The sequence below is a fragment of the Branchiostoma lanceolatum genome, chromosome 13 (genome assembly GCF_035083965.1).
Source record: "Branchiostoma lanceolatum isolate klBraLanc5 chromosome 13, klBraLanc5.hap2, whole genome shotgun sequence".
NCBI lineage: Eukaryota > Metazoa > Chordata > Leptocardii > Amphioxiformes > Branchiostomatidae > Branchiostoma > Branchiostoma lanceolatum.
The window spans coordinates 19,268,769-19,288,719 of record NC_089734.1 but is presented as its reverse complement, the minus strand read 5'-3'; the positions used below and the strand labels follow the sequence as shown (position 1 = coordinate 19,288,719).

The following is a 19,951-nucleotide window of genomic DNA, read 5'->3' as shown; positions in this document are numbered from 1 at the left end:
TCAAATGTCCTCCTATTTTGCATGATATGTGTTTCATTTGTACATCTTTGTCTAGGCTGCCTACATTACTTAAAATCTTGAAAATCCGTTATTCCTTCCTTTAGTTATTCTCTTCGGAAAAACACGTCTCTTCAATTCCAGAACTAGCTGCTAGGGGGGGCCAAACTTCTGTCACTTCTTTCCAAGCAGAAGAGCCATCTATTATTCGAAAATCGTAACCAGAGTACCTCCAAAACACGAGATATAAAACCTGAAAGTTCTGCTGCCTGTAGGGAAGCAGCTATGGGGCCCAAAATCTAATAATTTTCAGTTTTGTCACAATCTACATACATGTAGTACCATCACACCAAATATGAAACCAATCCATCAAGCCATTCTTGAGTTATCTTGTTGACCAACAGGCGGACACACAAATGCTGCTGAAATAAAACATCCAATTCATTTCAGATGGCTTGAGATTGACAAAGCAACTTCAACAACCCTCCAGACAAAGCTGGAACAGATTGGAGATATCCAGACCATCTTGGAACGGAAACTCGGCTACGTCATACATGGCATCAAACGTAAAGAAGAAAAACTTCAGCGAGGAAGCGAACAAGTCCAGATGCTCCTCAAGCGAGAAGACCGATCCAACGAACTGACATTTCAGCTGTATGGTGTGGACAAGACCATCAGCTCCCTCCAGCGGAGACTGCGTGAGCTGCAAGTTGAGAAGGATTATATCAGAAAACACTTAAGAAAAAGAGTGGAAAGGGAAAGTGAAGAATACCAGACCTACAGACTAAAGTACATTCAGACTAGACTACAGTCCAAAGTAGTGGACAGGGAATTATCCACCAAGCAGTATCAACGGACTATTCTAGAGGAAGACATGCACATGGAGCTAGAATGTAAACCCAGTATCATCAGGTTCACTGACAAGGTATGCACAACAAGGAGGTTTACATAAACATACAGTCGTTCTATCATAAGATGTGACATAGGAATCACTAGGAAAGTGGAAATATAGAAGTTCATGCATTTGATGTCATTGTAATTTAGGTTTTCTCTTTTAAAAGATAAATCATATAGAAGCAATGTATTTCCATGATGTTGGCATCTCTCTCTCTCTCTCTATCCAATTTAACGTCTTTTGTTCCCCATCATCTGGGGGTTAGACGTGCTTGCACATGGATGGGGAAGCCCCAGAACTCCTCATCAAGTGCAAGTCCTTTTTTGTAGCAAGAGTTTTTACGGCTGGATGCCCTTCCTAACGCCAACCCAAACCCTACTGCTGGGCTTAGGACAGGGGAAATGTGTGTTAAGTGCCTTTCCCAAGGGCACAACGTCTGGGTGCATGTCCGGACATGTCTGGGTACTCCACTGGGGATTGAACCTGGGTCTAATTATCAATGACTGCTTTTAATTGGGATGGAAATATAAATCCATCAAAATGATTTTGGGGTGTATTAAACCACACTTTCAGGTCCTGTGCAAATGAATGCATGTTTGAATCATTACCATGAGATACCTTTCAGGGAACAAGTTGTCTGGTTCACATATTTTAAACTGACAGGTAGTATGACCTTAATATATACATGCATGTACATAAATAACATGATTCTTGACATTTCTTACAGGAGCAAGAAAAGTGTGAAAGGTTGGAACAGCAGCTTGAGAAAGAGCGAGCTGAGAAGAGAAAAATTGAAGTTGCATTGGTGCCACTTAAAAGTGAAAGACAGCGTCTAAAGGTTGAAGTTGACCAACAAAAATTGAACAGATTTACACCAGAAGAAAACAGAGTACTTCAGTTTCAGACGAGAGAGTTGAATGATGTCAGGCTGTTCACACAGAAAGTTCGAGAAACCCAGAAAGGTGAGATCCAGCGAGAACGTGCCAGGCTTGTCCAGATAGGCAGGCACACAGAAAGGACTAGTTCTGGGGAAAATACTTTTTTGGAATCAGCAATGACAGATTTCAGCAGTAGGAACAGATTCTTCCTGACAGACGGTCATGATTCAGAGACAGACAGTTTCTGGTATTAGGGAATGTACCAAGTGGTTTTGTATGCCATTATTTCCATTAAAATCTATGATTAAGTCATTATGTCAAAGATTGTCATAATGTCAAAGACTGCCAAAGTTTTTTTTTGGCAGCATACATAAAAAAAGGTTCCAACCTGTTAAGTCTCTACATGATGCAACTTACTTAGTTTATTGGTAACTGCATGACATGTTCTTTTTTGCCCAGTAATTATCTGTCAACTTTACTTAAGTCAACAATGTAGTAAATATCAGCCATTGGCAGCAGTGCATATATCTGCAATCCAAACAATGCCATTGCCAGCTGCACTTAATCAAATACTCGATACTACTACTTACAATGTTACAAGCAAGGAAGTCATCTGGTTCTTGCGTACATGAAAGTGAAGGAGGCAAATGTTGTGCACAGATCATGATGGACATCCCTGTCTTGAGTTAAACATGAAGAGGTGAAGGTGTAGGAAAATCTGCCATTATAGAAAAGGGAACAGTATTTGTGGTACAGATCTGATTCAAATGGACACTGGTGAACTTGGTCAAGTTTGAGAATGGGCCTTCTGGTGACTTCTTACGGTATTGCAGTGGAACTTATATGTATGTATGTGTGTCTGTATGTATGTAGACGAAAAAGAAAACAATTTCAAAATGTGGAATTGTAAACATGTGCCATACATAACTGAGAAAGAGAGGGACATTGATTGATATCAATTATGCATATGAAGAGACATTTTTGCATAATTGATGAGAAAATGCTAGAATTCCATAGAGGTAAATGAAAGAAATTTCATACTATAACAGATGAAAATGATCTTATTTACATAATCAAGAGAAACATTGATGATTCGTTATTCATAAAGGTTAGCATCATTTGATGAAGGTATGGGGTCGTGGACCTCTAGTTGAAGTCCAGAATTCCAAGACATAAGGGTTTTTCAAGTCTAGGTGTTTTAAATCTAATTACTGCAACAACAGTATTAACAAATATGGATTAAAAAACAATGTGATTTTAGACAGCATAACTATACCAGTGGGTTTAATTCTCATTGCAAAATCAATCAGAAAGAATGCAAAGACATATTTTTTTCCATCATTGCGTACGAATTTCAATCATTGACTATACATCTCTCAATCAACATAATGCACTCCCTCACCTTTCACAAATTGTTACCTAAAAATTACAGGCACGCACAAACAATATATATTAAGTAAGGCCTTTGGGAAAAATGCTGACAGTGTTTCTGTATGTTGCACCAGTAATCATTAATCAACATCCTTTTCTGTCTGCAAATCTCTTTCTGATGCAATTTAATCATTCTACATGGGTTCTTAATCTAGTGGTGATTTTAATAGTTAAAGTTAAACCAATAAGTTAAACCTGCTCATCTGGGCTTCATTCTCAAATGTGTAACACTTGTGTGACTGCAAGAGAAAATTTGTCAAAAATCTGCAACGTTGTCACACTTTTTTTGTCACAAACAGGTTTAAACAACTTCAGTCCTGTATACAAGTTGCAAAATCAATTTTTATACCACAGGTCTCGAACAACAATAAAAAACATAAATTGGGTTGCTTTTTCTATTGTTTTTGGTTGTTTTTCTGTTTGCTAATTGAAGGTTTTGATGAAATGTATTCTGTTGTTTTGGGGTCGATTGGGGGACATTTTTGTTGTTTTCCGTTGTTTACTGCAATTTTGATATTTTGCCCCAATTCGACCTACATGTACAATTTCTATCAAAAAGGCAACATTTGAAAGAATCTTAAGTTATTTCAAATATTGTCTGAATCATCCTCGTAGCAATTGTTTGAAATCAAAATTCAACATTACCTTGATGTCACACCTGCTAACAACTAGAAGACTATGCCTCTATATTGTGATAGACTTTGAGCACATCTTCTCTATCTGACAGTTCTCTGACCAGATTTGAGGCCTGTTCCAATATGTCTCCTGTCAAGGGGAGAGTCTGGGTTGGGATGTACTCCAGGGAAGAACTTCTGGTCTCATACTGCAGTTCCTTCAACTTTTCCTGCACCCTTTGAAGATCTGATGGGTCACATATGAACTGGAATCAAAGGCGGTGTGATGAGTTTAAAGGGAGGGCTCAACTCAAGATGAAACTAATCTGGTTCTGCAGATGATATTTTTCTGCATCCAAAAACATTTGAACTTGCCATGGACTAGGCAGCTTAGTCATAAGAAATCCTGGATTGAGCTGAAATTACCAGATCTTGAAAATAATGTTTGTAGTGTGTGCGTGAATAGTTGTTAATCAATTTTCAGCCATTGAGCTATATATATAGGAACTTAGGGGTGGGTACTGGTACAGAAAAGTCAGGTACAGTTCCAATCCAGGTTCAAATTTTCCAAACCTGAATATTCTTTACCGGTATCCACCCTTATTTTCTATATATTGGATAATTGCTTAAGATCTAAATAGATTTTTAGCTCGCAGAAAGAAATGGGTCAAGCTGTCAAGGCTGAAAATTGATAAACAACTATTCATGCACACACTACAAACTGTATTATTTTCAAATAGTTGCCAAAAAATTATGACGTGTGTTGTTCAAATTGTATCTTGGGATGATATTACTTATTTTCCTTTTCAATGCAAATGCAACTAATATGCCAGAGGAAACGGTGATGATATAACAAAACATACAATATAATTTCAATTTGTACAAATGATCACTGAACAGGCAGTGAAAGCAGCCTGACCCCGAAAAATGATATCGCCTATGCAATTTTACAACACAATTTTAACACAGAAGAAAAATTCTGCTATATTTTTTTCCACATCCACCCTATTATCGATTGACTGTACTGTGCCGGCGCACCACAGGTTTTTGAGACAGTGATGTTCCTAAAGTTTCTAAAGATAAAGATGTCTGTTGTCTTCATGAGACTAGAGTTCCAAAATAACCCAATATTGACTCGTTCGTGTCATTCATAAAAACCTAACAGTTTTCTAACAATGCGCATCTATGCTGTGTGATGTGGAACTAGTAAAAAGTCAACTGAAGTAACAGCACCCTCCGTTACTCTAATACACTAGGGTTTGGATTCTTCTTGTCTCTTGCTGATGTTCAATACACATATTAGGTTACAATGGGTGTAGAGGGTAAGTCAGCTCCAGAGGAGAATGTTCTAATTTTGCTAATATTTTTCTGAATCCAAAAACATCTGTTGCCAATTACAGTAGCCATTTTGAATTTCCCAGGGCAGTGCACCAAAATAGGGCTGCAGTTCGGGTGCTCCCTACTCCCCTCTAAGGCCACACCAATTTATTTTCTTGGTTAATGGATTAGCCGCTTCGTTTTTTTGCTGAATCAAAATAAACAAGTGCTTTTGCAAAAAGCTGCCATTTTCGCTCAACGAACATGATTATGTACACGTGGTTTGTTGAGGAGCATATTATAACGGGATGTGATATTCTTAATCCGTCACCCCAGCTCTTAATCCGTTAACATAAACTTAAATCCCACAGGATAACCCTTAATCCGTCACCCTTGCCCTTAATCCGTCATGAAAGCCTTTAATCCCTCAGCATTGCCTATGATATGTCACCATAGCCCTTAATCCGTCCCTTTAGCTCTTAATCCGTCACCTTTACCCTACATCCGTGGTTATAAACTTTAATCCGACAGCATAAATCTTAATCCATCACCAGAGACCCTTATTCGTTACCCTTTCACTTAATGCGTCCACCTTACCCTTAATCCATTACCATGACCTTTAATCCGTCAATATAACCCTTAATCTGTCAACATAGCTCTTAATCCGTCAGCCTTGCACTTGATCCGTCAGCATATCCATTAATCCATCACCACAGCCCCTAATCCGTTGCCCTTTCCCTTAATCTGTCATTATAACCCTTAATCTCAATCACCCTAGCCCTTAATTCTTATTATAACGTATAGTACACCTTTGGAAAATGAAGGCAGAAATGACATTCATGAGGTACAAATGACATGGCACGGGTCCAAATTATGGTTGTACATTTACCAAGCAACCAACCAACCAACCAATCAACCATACGTAGAAGCATCCGTTGAATGGTGTTTTCCGTTATAATGAACAATAAAAAAAAATTGAGGCATGGTTTGGATCTAAGATCATAATATAAAGACGTTGTATACATCAGACGGATGTTTGAAAAAAAAAAAAAAAAAAACCTTCCCCTGACGGATTCGAACCGAGGACTTAGACTAAGTGGTACAAGCCATTCTGGCACACTACTTTAAAGGTATATAATGGTAAAACCTCTATGCATGGTAAAATTTTTTGTCATTTTCTTGACAAAACTAGTTTCTTCTTGTTCAGTTTTGTGGTATAGATGTAATATGGCCATGTATAAAAACATGGATGTAATGTACTACCTTCCAAGATCCATGGATCGCATGTAATTTTCGATGGGATACTGTATCACAACTCTATCAAAAGCGACACCTTACGATTTTATTACGTAGTACATGGCTGCAGGGTTAATCAAGATCGTACCATGGTCGGTCGGTTTACGCACGGTTTGTAGCACCCATCATATGATCCCGTCTCAATATCCATTTTCGCGTCATCGCGAAAATGGAAAAAATAAAAACTGTGACAATTACCTTACCGCCATATGACCGGCGACAAATTGAGAACATTCTCCCCTAAAAATCGGCAAAGCTGCAGAATAATACTTGGTTCATTGTAGCACTACCACATGTGAAAATATTGTATAGGTTTTGTTTCACATTTGGGTGTGTGTTTTTAGTCCAAAAACAGCTCAGAAAAGACGAAATTTGCTGACCGAAAAATAAGTTTTGGTGGCCACCGACGAAAATATATTCGACCGTTCTTTTTTGCAACAAAATCGGCAATCCAGTCGAAAAATGGCTGGTTCATTTTAGCAATATAAATACCATGTATGATGTTGTTTGGCCTTTGATGATGGTTGTTAGGTCCGAAAACCAGTAAAAGTGCAGAAAACTCGGCCGACAAAGATGGATCGCTGTGGAACCGCCATTTTGTTTGTTTAGACAGAATTTAGCCTCACATTTCACCGCAGATTACGGGCTAAAAATTCATATCATCAGCATGAAAAAAAAGTATCGATCTTTTGGAAAACTGCATAATATAAGTTATTAATATTTAGCTGCAAATTTAAAGGATCATGTTTATTTTCTTTCATTCAGATGAGGTTTTTGAAGTCAAATACAATTTCTACTTTCATCGAATGTGCGGCTTGAAATGAAAACCCACTTAAATGCTGCTGCAGGATGGAACATTCCTTTTTTTCAGACTGAAAGGGGCCAATGCATAACAATTGGAGCTGGAGGTTTTTAGAGAGAAATTTTGAGTGTATGTACTAGTAGGGATTTTAATGAGTGAAGTGCTTTATAAAGTTCATTACAGTCTCTACTACTAACAAATGTACAGGTTTCTACTGTCTGCTTTTTTTCAAACTAAATATAAAAGGTTCTGATGTGTTATTTTCTAAATAATGATCAAGTTGAAAAAAAGTATACTTATTGATAAAGTGAGGAGGTTTTGCCCAATGCTCTCCACATTTTTTCATTGTGACTTGCCTTAAGTTCCAAGTAGAAAATACATGACTTGGAGTTGTGTATACTGTTCCACTTGTTGAACTTGATGGCACCGCTGGCCCCCGGTAAGGGGTCATAGTGGGGAACCTATGCCCAATTTTTTCAAAAATTTAGAATTTTTCTGTCAGTTTATATCCTAACGTTACATAAGCGTTAGTTTGTTATTTCTATATAATATGTACACATATACAATACAAGAAGAGAGCTACGCGGTTTGGGACATGTGATGTCATTTATATGTGAGTCTGCTCTGTGATAGAGGCTTATTGGTTGTACAAAGACATCAACGGCCAAGGCGAAAGAAGTGAGGGCCCCAAACCGCGTGGCGGAAATGTAGTTAGTTGTAGTGGTAGTGCTGATGATGTGACAGGGATGAACCTGTCATTTGCCTTATACGTCACTGCTTAGATCCCAGGGGCAAGATGAATATGTCAGAAACATTGAGTATGTGTTTTCAAGATAGTATCGGCTTGAAGATTTTTCCTGTCTCTTTGTGATTGTAGATAAGAACTTAAGAAGTAAACCTGAAGTTGCAGGAAATGTCCTCCACTTGTACTTGAAACAGCCAAAATGCTAAATCATTATATAAAGCTTCCTCCTTCCGGCCTGACCAGCGTGAACCCCCTGGACAGAGCTGCATGGAAGAGGGGTGTGACGACCAGCCGGCTGCTGCCCTCTGTCAGGGACCCCGGCAGTAGTTTAATCAAAATACTGGATACTACTACTACTACTACTACTTCCATGCCTTTTTTTTTGCCCTCCCGCTCCATTATCTTTCTACAAAAATCTGTTAACCAAGAAATTAAATTGGTGTGGCCTAAGGTGAAATACAAAAAATCAGCCTAGGGCTTTCAATTACTGCTGTTAGTGGTTCACACCACTGAAGGCTCCCCCAAAGGGTTAAAAGCAATGAGGCAGAGTCATAAAACAATGCTTCTACTAAGTTCTACTTCTTGTGCAGTGCATGTCTTGCTTCTCGCTTATAGGGCATGTAAATCGTTAATAGAGAAAAAATTCTATCTGATAAAGCCCCATGCTTGGGAAGTTGAAAGTGTAAACACAGATTGAAACATTTTCCTTATTCCAAGGGGGTCACCGGGTGTTACACACCAATGCCACATGAAAGAAGGGAAGTGGCTACTGACTAAATTTTATTAGTTTGTACACTACAAAAAAAGACATTCTTGTTTTTACTTGTTTTTTCTTTGTTGAAGAAAAATTATCTTCCAGAAAGAAAATTATTCTGTGTGCAAGAATAAGAACGAATAAGGAAATGTCAGTGAGGACGTAACAAATATAAACTTTTTCTTAGAATATTTTTCTCTGACCAAGTTGTTTTTTCTCACACATATCGACTAGAAACCTCGAAATAAATTTTCTTGTTGTTATGATTCTTCTATGGCACAGAATTTTCATCTAAGATATAATAAATTCAGAGAAAAATATTCTAAGAAAAAGTTTATATTTGTTACGTCCTCACTGACATTTCCTTATTTCTTCTGTCCTCAAGAATAAATTTCTTACACTTAGAATGAGTTTCTTGCACTAAGAGTGAGGTTCTTGAAATAGGAATACCTTTCTGTCCTCAAGAATGAATTTCTTACATCTAGAATGAGTTTCTTCCACTGAGAGCGAGGTTCTTGAAATAGGAATACCTTTCTGACCTCAAGAATGAATTTCTTACACCTAGAATGAGTTTCTTGCACTAAGAGTGAGGTTCTTGAAATAGGAATACCTTTTTGTCCTCAAGAATGAATTTCTTACATCTAGAATGAGTCTCTTCCACTGAGAGCGAGGTTCTTGAAATAGGAATACCTTTCTGACCTCAAGAATGAATTTCTTACACCTAGAATGAGTTTCTTCCACTGAGAGTGAGGTTCTTGTTGTAGGAATACCTTTCTGTCCTCAAGAATACATTCCTTAAACCTAGAAACAGTTTCTTGAACTAAGATGGGGGTCTTGAATCAAGAATACCATTTAATAAATCAATGATAATATAATGTAAACATGTTCCAATCATATTCATTATTATTGATCTAATTGTTTAATACACAGTTTTGGATTTTTCTTTCTAAAGCCCATTCTTAACCAAGGATTGCAAAGATTAACCAGTTTGCAATACAATTGTTTCGATAAATGTTTCACATTTGATTCTCTGTGCTCATACAAATAACTAATTGTCCTTCTAAAACTGTCAGTTCTGCAGTGTTGTAGCTGTCCTTCTTATAATCAATGACTTGTAATTGTTGAAAAATTTTCCAAACTTTAGACGGGGGCATCTTCTTTGGTCCAACAGGTTTCCAGGTCTAGAAAAACACACAAAAACAGATGACGATGACTGTCATTTTCCTACATCGCACCCCTCCCCCATATACATGCATGGGGATGGGGGCTTGTGCATTTGCTTGAAAATGTTATACTTTAATATACTTTTTAGTACCTTGTAGGTATTACTGCACTTAACGCACATGTTCTGCAATTACTGGTTGGCATGCAACCACAAACACAACAAAGGTTTCTAAGCCTAGAAAAACACACAAAGACTTAGTGACTGTCATTTCTTATATCGCCCCCCTCCCCCGTATACTGTGATGCATGGGGGAGGGGGGGTGGCTTGTGCATTTGCTTGAAAATGATATACTTTAACTTTTTTAGTACCTTTTAGGTATAACTGCACTAAACGTACATGTTCTGCAATTACTGGTTGGCTGTATCATGCAACCACAAACACAAAACTAAGAGTATCTACTTGGGAAATAAGTTATTTTCATGCAAGACAGGCTATAACATACCTGGAGCATATCTGTTGATGGCGTTGGCCTGAGGAAGCATTTTGGAACTCAAAACAAGTCATCTACGTTGTGTAGTGAGTCCCACATGATACCAAAAAGTGTCCTCACGAAACTAGGCACATCTTTCCCTATTATTGTAAGATCTAAAGCGCACATCAGGCAAATACAGCCGGAGCCCAAACTCAACAGTCCACATTCAAACTGTCTACAGCAAAGGATGATGGGAGTATTAAATTAGCATAATTTACTTTCTTCTTACAAGAAAAACAATGATTATCTTCTTGAACTTTACAATTTTAAGAAAATAAAAGATATCATGCAAATTCGAACTTTCATTTTACTTTCCATCTTTAGATAACACAGAAAAGCAGGAATCATCTTTCTTTAACTTTGTGGAAAAGGAATTCGAACAGAAAAACACTTGGGAATTACTTGTTTTACAGTTTCTTGATTTTCTCATTTTTCTTAACTGTATTTGGTCAAGAAAATAACTGTATTTGGTCAAGAAAATCCTTACATCTTCTTAGATATTACTAAGAATTGCAAGAATCATATTTCTCAGACTTCCTAAATTAAGAAAACAAGAAATGTCAAGAATGTTTTCCTAGTGAAATGAAAGTCTAAAGAAAAATTCATGTATGGCAAGAATAAAAATCTTAAGAGTAGATTCTGTAAAATACTCCATTTGACCAAACAAGAAGCAAATATTGTGTGAAGAATAAGGAAGAAAGATTGACTAGAATTTCTAGAATATTCTTGCTGATAAAAAATCATACTAGAAATCCTATCTTCACCTAAGAAAAACAAGAATAAAACTCTTAATGTAAGATTTAACATTCAAAGGTTTTGCGTAAGGTTTCTTGATTTTCTTGAAATTCTTTATGGAAGAAAATCTTTCTCTCAATAAGAAAAATCAAGAAAACAAGAAAAATAAGAAAAAGCATTTTTGGTAGTGTAGCTTTTTCTGATATCTAACAGGGCCAGATTATAATTTACTGTTGTCTCTAGCTCTATGCTTCTAAAATCAGTATTTCAAAAATGCAAATTCTTGTAAAACACTCTTTTGCATTTCTAAATGTGGGATACTTTTCTTAGTTGAAATGGGCTGTTTCCCTGACATCAGGTGAACTCTTCCCCTTTTTTGCCAATCACTGCATGAGTAGTGGCAAATGTCTTAAATTTGCTGTCTTAAAATTAGTTACTTATGAAGACTCTACTTATGAAGGTGAAATATAACATTGTATAAGATATTAGGTTAAACTTCATACTTGTATGTAACACAAATTTACTTGTATCTACATACTTGCCATTCAACATGAAATTTAACTTGCATTCTGCTGAACTTAATGATGTGCAAGTAAAATTGTGTAAGTATTTTTGTCTCATCTGCACCTGTGAAGTTTTAGCAAATAATGTAATTTGAGCCCCGTCTCACGAGGGTGTGGATATGCATGGGAGGGAGGTAATCTAGCTACAGACAGAGGAACACAAAGGTGGCCCACCTCAGTACTTTCTAACTTGTGGCGGTGATGATGATTAAAACAGTGCAAACACCTGTACCTGTATAACCTCGGTGTCATCCTCACTGACCACCTGTTCCACATCCTCAGCTCCAGCCTCTATGGCCACCTCCTCGGCCTGGTCCATGTCTAGATCACTGCTTATTGCGATGACACCTTTTCTTTCAAAGGCATGGCAAACCTTGCTTCCATAAACTCCCCTGTGGAGAAGATAGACCATGGACCATCACACAAAACAGCCAGCTTCAGATCTATCATCATCATCAGGTCTCTCATAGTACCAGCACAAAACTGGGATTTCAACAAGATTGGAAATGAAAAAAAATACATTGCCATGGAGACGGTAGTTGTTGATTTCATTTTTTCTGTACCCTGCTTAGGGCAATGACAGGTGCTGTTCACACGAAAAGGACTGATGAGTATACATGTACCTGTTCTGTTGAACAAATACAGACACACACACACACACACACACACACACACACACACACACACAAACAAATAAACACACAACGACAGCACAACTATATTCTATCATGCATAATCCCACCACCAGAATGAACATCAGTTTCATCACAGACAACTAAGAGTCATTGCATGAGAAAACCAGGCAGAGGTGGGAAGATGGGGGTCGGCCAAATCGGCTCAAACTTTGTATGTGTGATAGGTATGTGGAACTATGAACAGCCATATAATTAAAACCCTCCAGCTATTTTTCGTTATGGCGTTATGGGACCCCCCTCTGAGACCCTCAAAAATCCAACAATTCATGGCTGAAAATTACTGAAATTGCAATGGCTACCCTGACAATTCTGATTTAAGATACAATTATAAATTTTATATTTCCATATAGCATGGGCGCCCTAGTTTTACCTGCCAAAAGTTGAAGGTGAAGCATTGAAATTAAGAGGGTGTACTAGGGGGTTACCAGAACCAATGAAAGCAGAATTTTCATCTCTTTGAATTTTAGTCATTTTTTAGGGGCATTATCTGCCCTGGGCAGTGGCTTTGGAGAATGATTTTACTGTTGCTGGACAGAGGAACATCTACTGATTCAAAAACAAGCGTCGTAAATTTGGGCCACCCATAACGCGAGCCGTGAATGGGGGCTCTTTATGGGGATTTTTCGGGTTCGGGGCTATAATAAATCAGGTTGTGACGTCTCACTACGGGGTAAGTTATGGCAATTTTTTCTGCCGCTACATGAAAACCATGCATAATTGTCATAAAATGCTAGCAAAAATCAGACATGTTGATTTGGGCTCTACATGGGGGATATGAGGATACTTAAAAAGTAAATTAAGGTTGTTTTGCACATTTTACAGTTGCTTTTTAAGACATCAATCAGTAAATTACTTAATAAAAAAATATGTGCAATTATGAAGTGGTCAATAGTGAAAAAGGTTATGTATGGGGGTTATCAGGACCCCACATATGTGATATCACTGGTACACGCAGCTATATGGAAAATCAAGAAACAAGACAGTCACTATAACAAATGTCGGGGAACAGTTTGAAACTAGATACATATACTTCTCAATTTGGGTCAGTACATGAATCATAATGAAATCAACAGATTGTACATTGCAGTTGCAATTTATCAATTTCAAAGAACATTCAATATTTGGTATCAAGCATTCTCGAAGAACTCAGCCAATGACTGTAGCTAGTAAGTTCAATCTCTTTTGCACATTTACAAATTAAATCTAAATGATACAATCCACACAATTCATGCGATACAAGGCACCTGGCTATTGGCTAGCAGGGCAGCCAGGTACTTGGGAGCTAAGTGGTTAAGTACTATGCTACAACTGAAATAGTTTTTAATATTATTTAACCAAAACATACATTTGCTGTAGGCTGTTAGAGGTTGTCATAATGTTATGGGAATGTGAAATCTCAAAGATTGAAAAAAAGTCAAGGGCATCACTGAACTTCTTTGTATGTATTATTACTGTAATACAGATATTAGTGAATTCAAAAAGTCAATGCTTCATAACATAGAAAAGTCCATAGTTTTAAATGCTGACCCTCGCAATATTAAGAGGTGGCTAGATACTAGATGCAAACAGACTGACACTAAATGTCCGTAAATGCAAGTCTATGCTCTTTGGCACTATATGAAGGCTGCGCCTAGGTAATGAACAACTAAATCTTACTCTTTCTGGAACGTATTTGGAAGTAGTTTCATGTTTTAAATATCTAGGTGTTTGGTTTGACCCCTGTCTAACTTGGAGCATACATGTCAACAAACTGTGCAATGCAGTGTCATCTAGGCTAGGAGTGATATCAAAGACGTTTAGTTTCCATTTTACCACCTAAGACATTTTCTATGCTGTTCAACTGTATGGTTCTTCCAAAGATTGAGTGCTGTGATACTGTTTGGGCCAACTGTGGATAATCTCTCTCTGACAATGCCCAGAAACTTCAAAACCGAGCAGCACGAATTGTCCTCGGTCTGTCACGTACAGCACATGTGGATAATGTACAATTATCTGTTTTAGGTTGGAGTTCCCTTGCATCTCGCTGGCAAATGCACCTCCTTCAAACCGTCTTTAAATCTATTCACCAACAAGTGCCAGAATACCTACAAATATTTGACAGAACATCTAACATCTATGGAACAAGACATAATTCAAACTTATCATTGCAATTTCGGAATGTCAGACTAGAATCCGGCCGAAGAAAATTTGCGTACAGGGGTGCATTTGCTTGGAATGATTTGCCGGCTGCAGTTAGAGTGGCCACGTCGGGCCTAACTTTTAAAAAGCTAGTAGAGCAGCACTGCTGACCTCTGACCTCCAGACACGGCCTGCCACATCGACTTTGATTTACGGTATATGATTTGACGCTCAGTTGTGTATATATTATTATTTTGGTTACTTTTTGTTCATTAGTTCATGTTATTTCCTTGTTATGTTATCAGTCTGTTTATGTTATTCTGTACAGAGCACGCCTGAAAAGCAGTGCGTTTAGCACTGAGTGCGCCTGCCCTGGATAAAGAAAACAGACATAAATAAATAAATAAATAGAAACAGCCTAACATGTACAGATGCGCACAATGGTTTCCACTTGGCAGATGTAGGAGGCTTTCCCGGATACTGGTCGTGTTACTGGCAAGTGGCAAGTACGTGGAAATTGCGATGCGTCACTCCTATCAGCTTCAATGCATTCAGCCCTTCACATTTGGCGTGTTTGCAGATGTTCGTTTCTCACAATGATAGATGATGGCAATAGTTGATATTTTTGTATTATCCCATTCATTTCATCCTCTGTGAGGTGACACAAGTTTCTTTACATTCAAGTCCCTGTCAAGATCAGAATAAAGATCATCATCCTGTAAACCAATATCCTCCTTAATCACCTTCTTGAGAGTCAGACTGAGTGAAGAACATTTTATGTGCATGACCTTGGACTTCAATTTTTGCATAATGGTATTCATCTGTTCAACGCTTATGACTGTTTCAATGGTCCTATGACATAATTTTAGGAATTGCATGCATTTTGTAGATACATGTAGTATCAAAAATTTTGATATGGCGTGTGTAACCCTGGGAATGAAAATTACATTACATGCTACAGTAATTTGCTTCGTTTCTGAGAACACTTTGTAAGTTTGATAATCTACGAACTGCAGTTTGTTGAATTCAGTATGATACCTGTACTGATCCTGATTGACCATCAAAATGATATACATTTAGCTGAAATCTCAAATTGTTCTTGCCATTTGTTATAGTCTAATTCTTTATTGTCCAAATAAAGTATATGTAGCTCTGCACCCATGTGCACGGGTGTGTTCCAGTGAAAATGTGGAGTTCTGATAACCCCCATACATAGTCTTTAATTTGAAGTATTACCATCTAATGAATGAATACATGTTTGCATATAATTATTTAGTGAGGAACTAACTAATTCTTAAAGAGCTGTAAAATATGTAAAACAAGCTTAATCTACTTTTTAAGTATCCTCATATCCCCCATGTAGAGCCCAAATCAACATTTCTGATTTGTGCTAGTATTCTATGGCAATTATGCATGGTTTTTCACGCAGCGGCAGAAAAAATTGCCATAACTTACCCCGTAGTGAGACGTCACAACCTGATTTATTATAGCCCCGAACCCGAAAAATCCCCATAAAGAGACCTCATTCACGGCTCGCGTTATGAGTGGCCCAAATTTACGACGCTTGTTTTTGAATCAGAAGATGTTCCTCTCTCCAGCAACAGTAAAATCATTCTCCAAAGCCACTGCCCAGGGCAGATAATGCCCCTTAAAAATGACTGAAATTCAAAGAGATGAAAATTCTGCTTTCATTGGTTCTGGTAACCCCCTAATACACCCTCTTAATTTCAATGCTTCACCTTCAACTTTTGGCAGGTAAAACTAGGGAGCCCATGCTATATGGAAATATAGAATTTATAATTGTATCTTAATCAGAATTGTCAGGGTAGCCATTGCAATTTCAGTAATTTTCAGCCATGAATTGTTGGGTTTTTGAGGGTCTCAGAGGGGGGTCCCATAACGCCATAACGAAAAATAGCTGGAGGGTTTTAATTATATGGCTGTTCATAGTTCCACATACCTATCACACATACAAAGTTTGAGCCGATTTGGCCGGCCCCCATCTTCCCACCTCTGCCTGGTTTTGCCTGGTTTTCTCGTGCAATTACTCCTAAAAACATTACACTCGGTGCTCACTGCTTGGGTTCCCATCACAACAATGACCATTCTACTCTGACAGGACTGCTGTTTACATTAACGCCATGTTAGCCAAAATCTACAATTATTACAAATTCTAACATCATACTTATCCGCTTACAAACAGACACAGCACACGCAATGCAACAGCATCCTTTGAACACTTATGGCTCATGCCCCATAGACAGCAGGAATGTGAATAGGCACAATGTTACTACATTTGTATACGTAGTAGTTTAGGAATTCGTAGCTGTAATGGAATGCCAGGAACTTCCTGCTGACTAACATTCCAAACACTCCTGTGATCTAAAAATAGCTGCATCACCCACTTTCTATCCTTTGCTTCTTGTGGACACATTTCCATACAATTTGTAGAATTCTTGCTGACTGCACACAATACCATACCACTAGGCTCGCCACAAACATTCCAAAGATTCCCGTGGACACATGCCTGTACAATTCCTAGAATTCTTGCAAACTGCACGCAATACTAATACTATTAGGCGTCGCCACAAATTGCATGAATACAATCCCCAGGGAAGTCATTTTGAGGCAGCCTTCGATTGTGTGATTAATTGACAGAAAAGGAAAGACACCATTTTGGTGAACTTGCTACTAAAGGCACAGAAATTGTTATTTGATGTTTCAAATATGTTTTTCTGTTTCTAACCGGTATTTCTTGCTGGACTGGAGAAAAATCAGTGGGCTAATTTTTAGACCAATTAGAAAATCACAGTTTAGGGCTTACATCTCCACAAAAATAAAGGATTGAACATTGTTATGATCTTCAGTGAAAGACATAAATAGAAATAATACAAATGATATGATGATAATATAATCATTATGAACATCTTACAGTTAGAATCTCTGACGGTTCCAATGCCTAAAATGGGTAAGGCGAAAACCCTGTATAGGTACCCGTACCCGTATAGGTCCCCGTATAGGTATACCGGTATACCCCATTTGGGGCCCCAACAAGCCAGGAAACACGCTATGATGGCCGCCATATGGGGCACCCAGAACGGCTGTTTTTTTACGGTCTCCACATTGATATAAGACACAAGCAGTTGACTATACTAGGTCAGAAAATAGCTGAACAATCATATTTTATGATCTTTTGATTTCTATGAAGGACGGAGTTTTGGAATATACGGAATTTGCGAAGTTCGTAGGGAGCTCCTGTCAGAACGTGCGAGCACCGATCTCGGAGACCTTTCAACTGAACCCGTTCTGAAAAGGTTTAATACGGAAAACCTTAGGAAACGCCTCACGCTTAAGACAGAGACCGAGCACAGCATATTCAGACAAATCACGCCAAATGGCCGTAATGTTTGTGTCGCAATATATAAAGTGGTTACTCGCACATGTGTCATGGCGGACCTTCCGTGCATCGAGAACCGGGTGTTTCCTGTAGGTTTTACGCAGGTTTACTGGCAGCTCCAGCCAAACAGATCATGAGTATTGCATCTGAAGATATTGAAATGCGGAAAGGTTGATATAGTTTAAGTGTTTTTTCTATTTCTTTTCAGAACAGGTTTAGTTGAAAGGTCTCCGAGATCGGTGCTCGCACGTTCTGACAGGCGTTCCGTACGAACTTCGCAAATTCCGTATTTTCCAAATGTCCTTCATAGAAATCAAAAGATCATAAAATATGATTGTTCAGCTATTTTCTGACCGAGTCAACATGTATGTGTCTTATATCAATGTGGAGACCGTAAAAAAACAGCCGTTCTGGGTGCCCCATATGGCGGCCGTCATAGCGTGTTTCCTGGCTTGTTGGGGCCCCAAATGGGGTATACCGGTATACCTATACAGGTGTACGGGTACGGGTACCTATACAGGGTTTTCCCCTTACCCGCCTAAAATACCAGCAATATCGCAGAAAGCCTGGTCAAGACCCACCCGTGTGTTTTGCAGAGTTTTTTTAGCTGATCCCTGGTCTGTTTGGCACTGTCTGTCACGACATCCACCAGGATATAAGCACCACCAGGACCCTGTATCTCCGTCAGGGAGCTAACCACAGCTTTATCCTTGCTTCCATTCTGTGACAAAAAAAAACAATTTCATTAGAAGGAGTGAAAATCCTTGACTCAGAACCGGATTTCTTTGCAAGAGGAGTAAAGGAGGCGATCTACATCAGAGCCCACAGACCTACCTTGAACAGAGACGGGGGACGACACAAGTTATCTGGCACGTATGACCCGCTACTGTGATCACATGTCGCTGACGTCACGTTGCAGTAGCCGGGTCATTCCGTGAACAGGGTTGAAGGAGTCAACCGAAAATTTGGGGTTAGTCCCAATTTCTCTTTAAGTGTTGGACGAAAAGTTTAGTCTTGTTAATAATGAATTCTACCAACACAAATGAACTTTCATGCTAAATCTGTGGTTTGTTTGGATGTCATTTTTACTTAGCACCACCAGGACCCTGTATTTACGTGTAAATTTACGTGAATGCAAGTATATGCATGTGTCTACAGGATCACGAACGTCAAGTCTGTAACGTATAACGATATAATTATTTAGGTTGTCATGATCACTTTGTCTCATAACTAACTATACTCGCCTTGCTGATGACTCATACTTTAAGTATTTTTTAATGATTCACAGCTAACCGCCAATGGGCGTGTCCCAGTCTGTGTGCTGCGATTGGCCGGCTGGTAGGCTGGCGCCGATTGGCTGATGGTGCGCGTGCCGAATTTGACATATGACAAACAGTGTTGGCTCTTTGTGCGTTTTTCGCGGTACGGAAGGGAGGATCCAGAGCTACGCATAATTCTATAGAACATTTCTGCCCTGCTGGACGTGAACCACTGGTAGGTCGAGAGGCAGCAACAGTGGAGTGGGTGCCGTTGAGCGTGCTGTGGGGTTCATGTTAGTGATATCAATTGTACATTCGAGCTTAGTATAGCATGTACTAGCTTTTTATTACAGGCATTGTACCCTGTGGGGTGTTCCATGGGGCACCCCGTGGATTTGAGGTGCCCACATAGTACAGGCCCCGGGTTTTACAGAAACCCGACTCAGACGGATACAGAGAGTCAGATAGACAGACAGAGAGTCAGACAAAGACTCGGAAAGCCAGACAGACAGATAGAGAGTCAGATAGACAGAGAGTCACACAGAGTCAGACAGGTAGTCTGACAGAGTCAGACAGACAAAGAGACAGACAGACAGAGTTAGACACACAGAGTCAGACAGACAGATAGAGAGTCAGATAGACAGAGAGTCACACAGAGAGTGAGGCAGATAATCTGAAAGAGTCAGACAGGCAAAGAGACAGGCAGACAGAGTTAGACACACAGAGTCAGACAGACAGAGTCAGAGAGTCAGATAGAG

General features: G+C 38.8%; 2 protein-coding genes and 1 long non-coding RNA gene across 5 annotated transcripts in view; 1 reads left to right on the top strand and 2 right to left on the bottom strand.

Moving 5' to 3' along the window:
* Positions 1-2,092, top strand: part of LOC136446728 (trichohyalin-like) — a 33,898-nt gene extending 31,806 nt beyond the window's left edge. For all 3 annotated transcript variants that reach the window (XM_066445252.1, XM_066445251.1, XM_066445253.1), the window contains 2 exons: positions 448-922; positions 1,620-2,092. In XM_066445252.1, the coding sequence (XP_066301349.1) occupies positions 448-922; positions 1,620-2,024 (880 nt within the window). In that variant the 3' untranslated portion in view covers positions 2,025-2,092. The remainder of the gene's footprint in view (positions 1-447; positions 923-1,619) is intronic.
* A 945-nt stretch (positions 2,093-3,037) lies between these two features.
* LOC136446733 (translational activator of cytochrome c oxidase 1-like) overlaps positions 3,038-19,951 on the bottom strand; it is a 34,096-nt gene continuing 17,182 nt past the window's right edge. The window contains exons 4-6 of the mRNA XM_066445265.1: positions 18,516-18,655; positions 11,957-12,116; positions 3,038-4,081 (exon numbers count right to left, since the gene is read on the bottom strand). Of these exons, the coding sequence (XP_066301362.1) occupies positions 3,878-4,081; positions 11,957-12,116; positions 18,516-18,655 (504 nt within the window). The 3' untranslated portion in view covers positions 3,038-3,877. The remainder of the gene's footprint in view (positions 4,082-11,956; positions 12,117-18,515; positions 18,656-19,951) is intronic.
* Positions 9,562-11,353, bottom strand: LOC136446734 (uncharacterized). Its single transcript, XR_010757641.1, has 2 exons — positions 10,397-11,353; positions 9,562-9,910 (listed from the first exon to the last, which is right to left on the bottom strand). It is a non-coding gene; the product is annotated as an uncharacterized lncRNA (long non-coding RNA).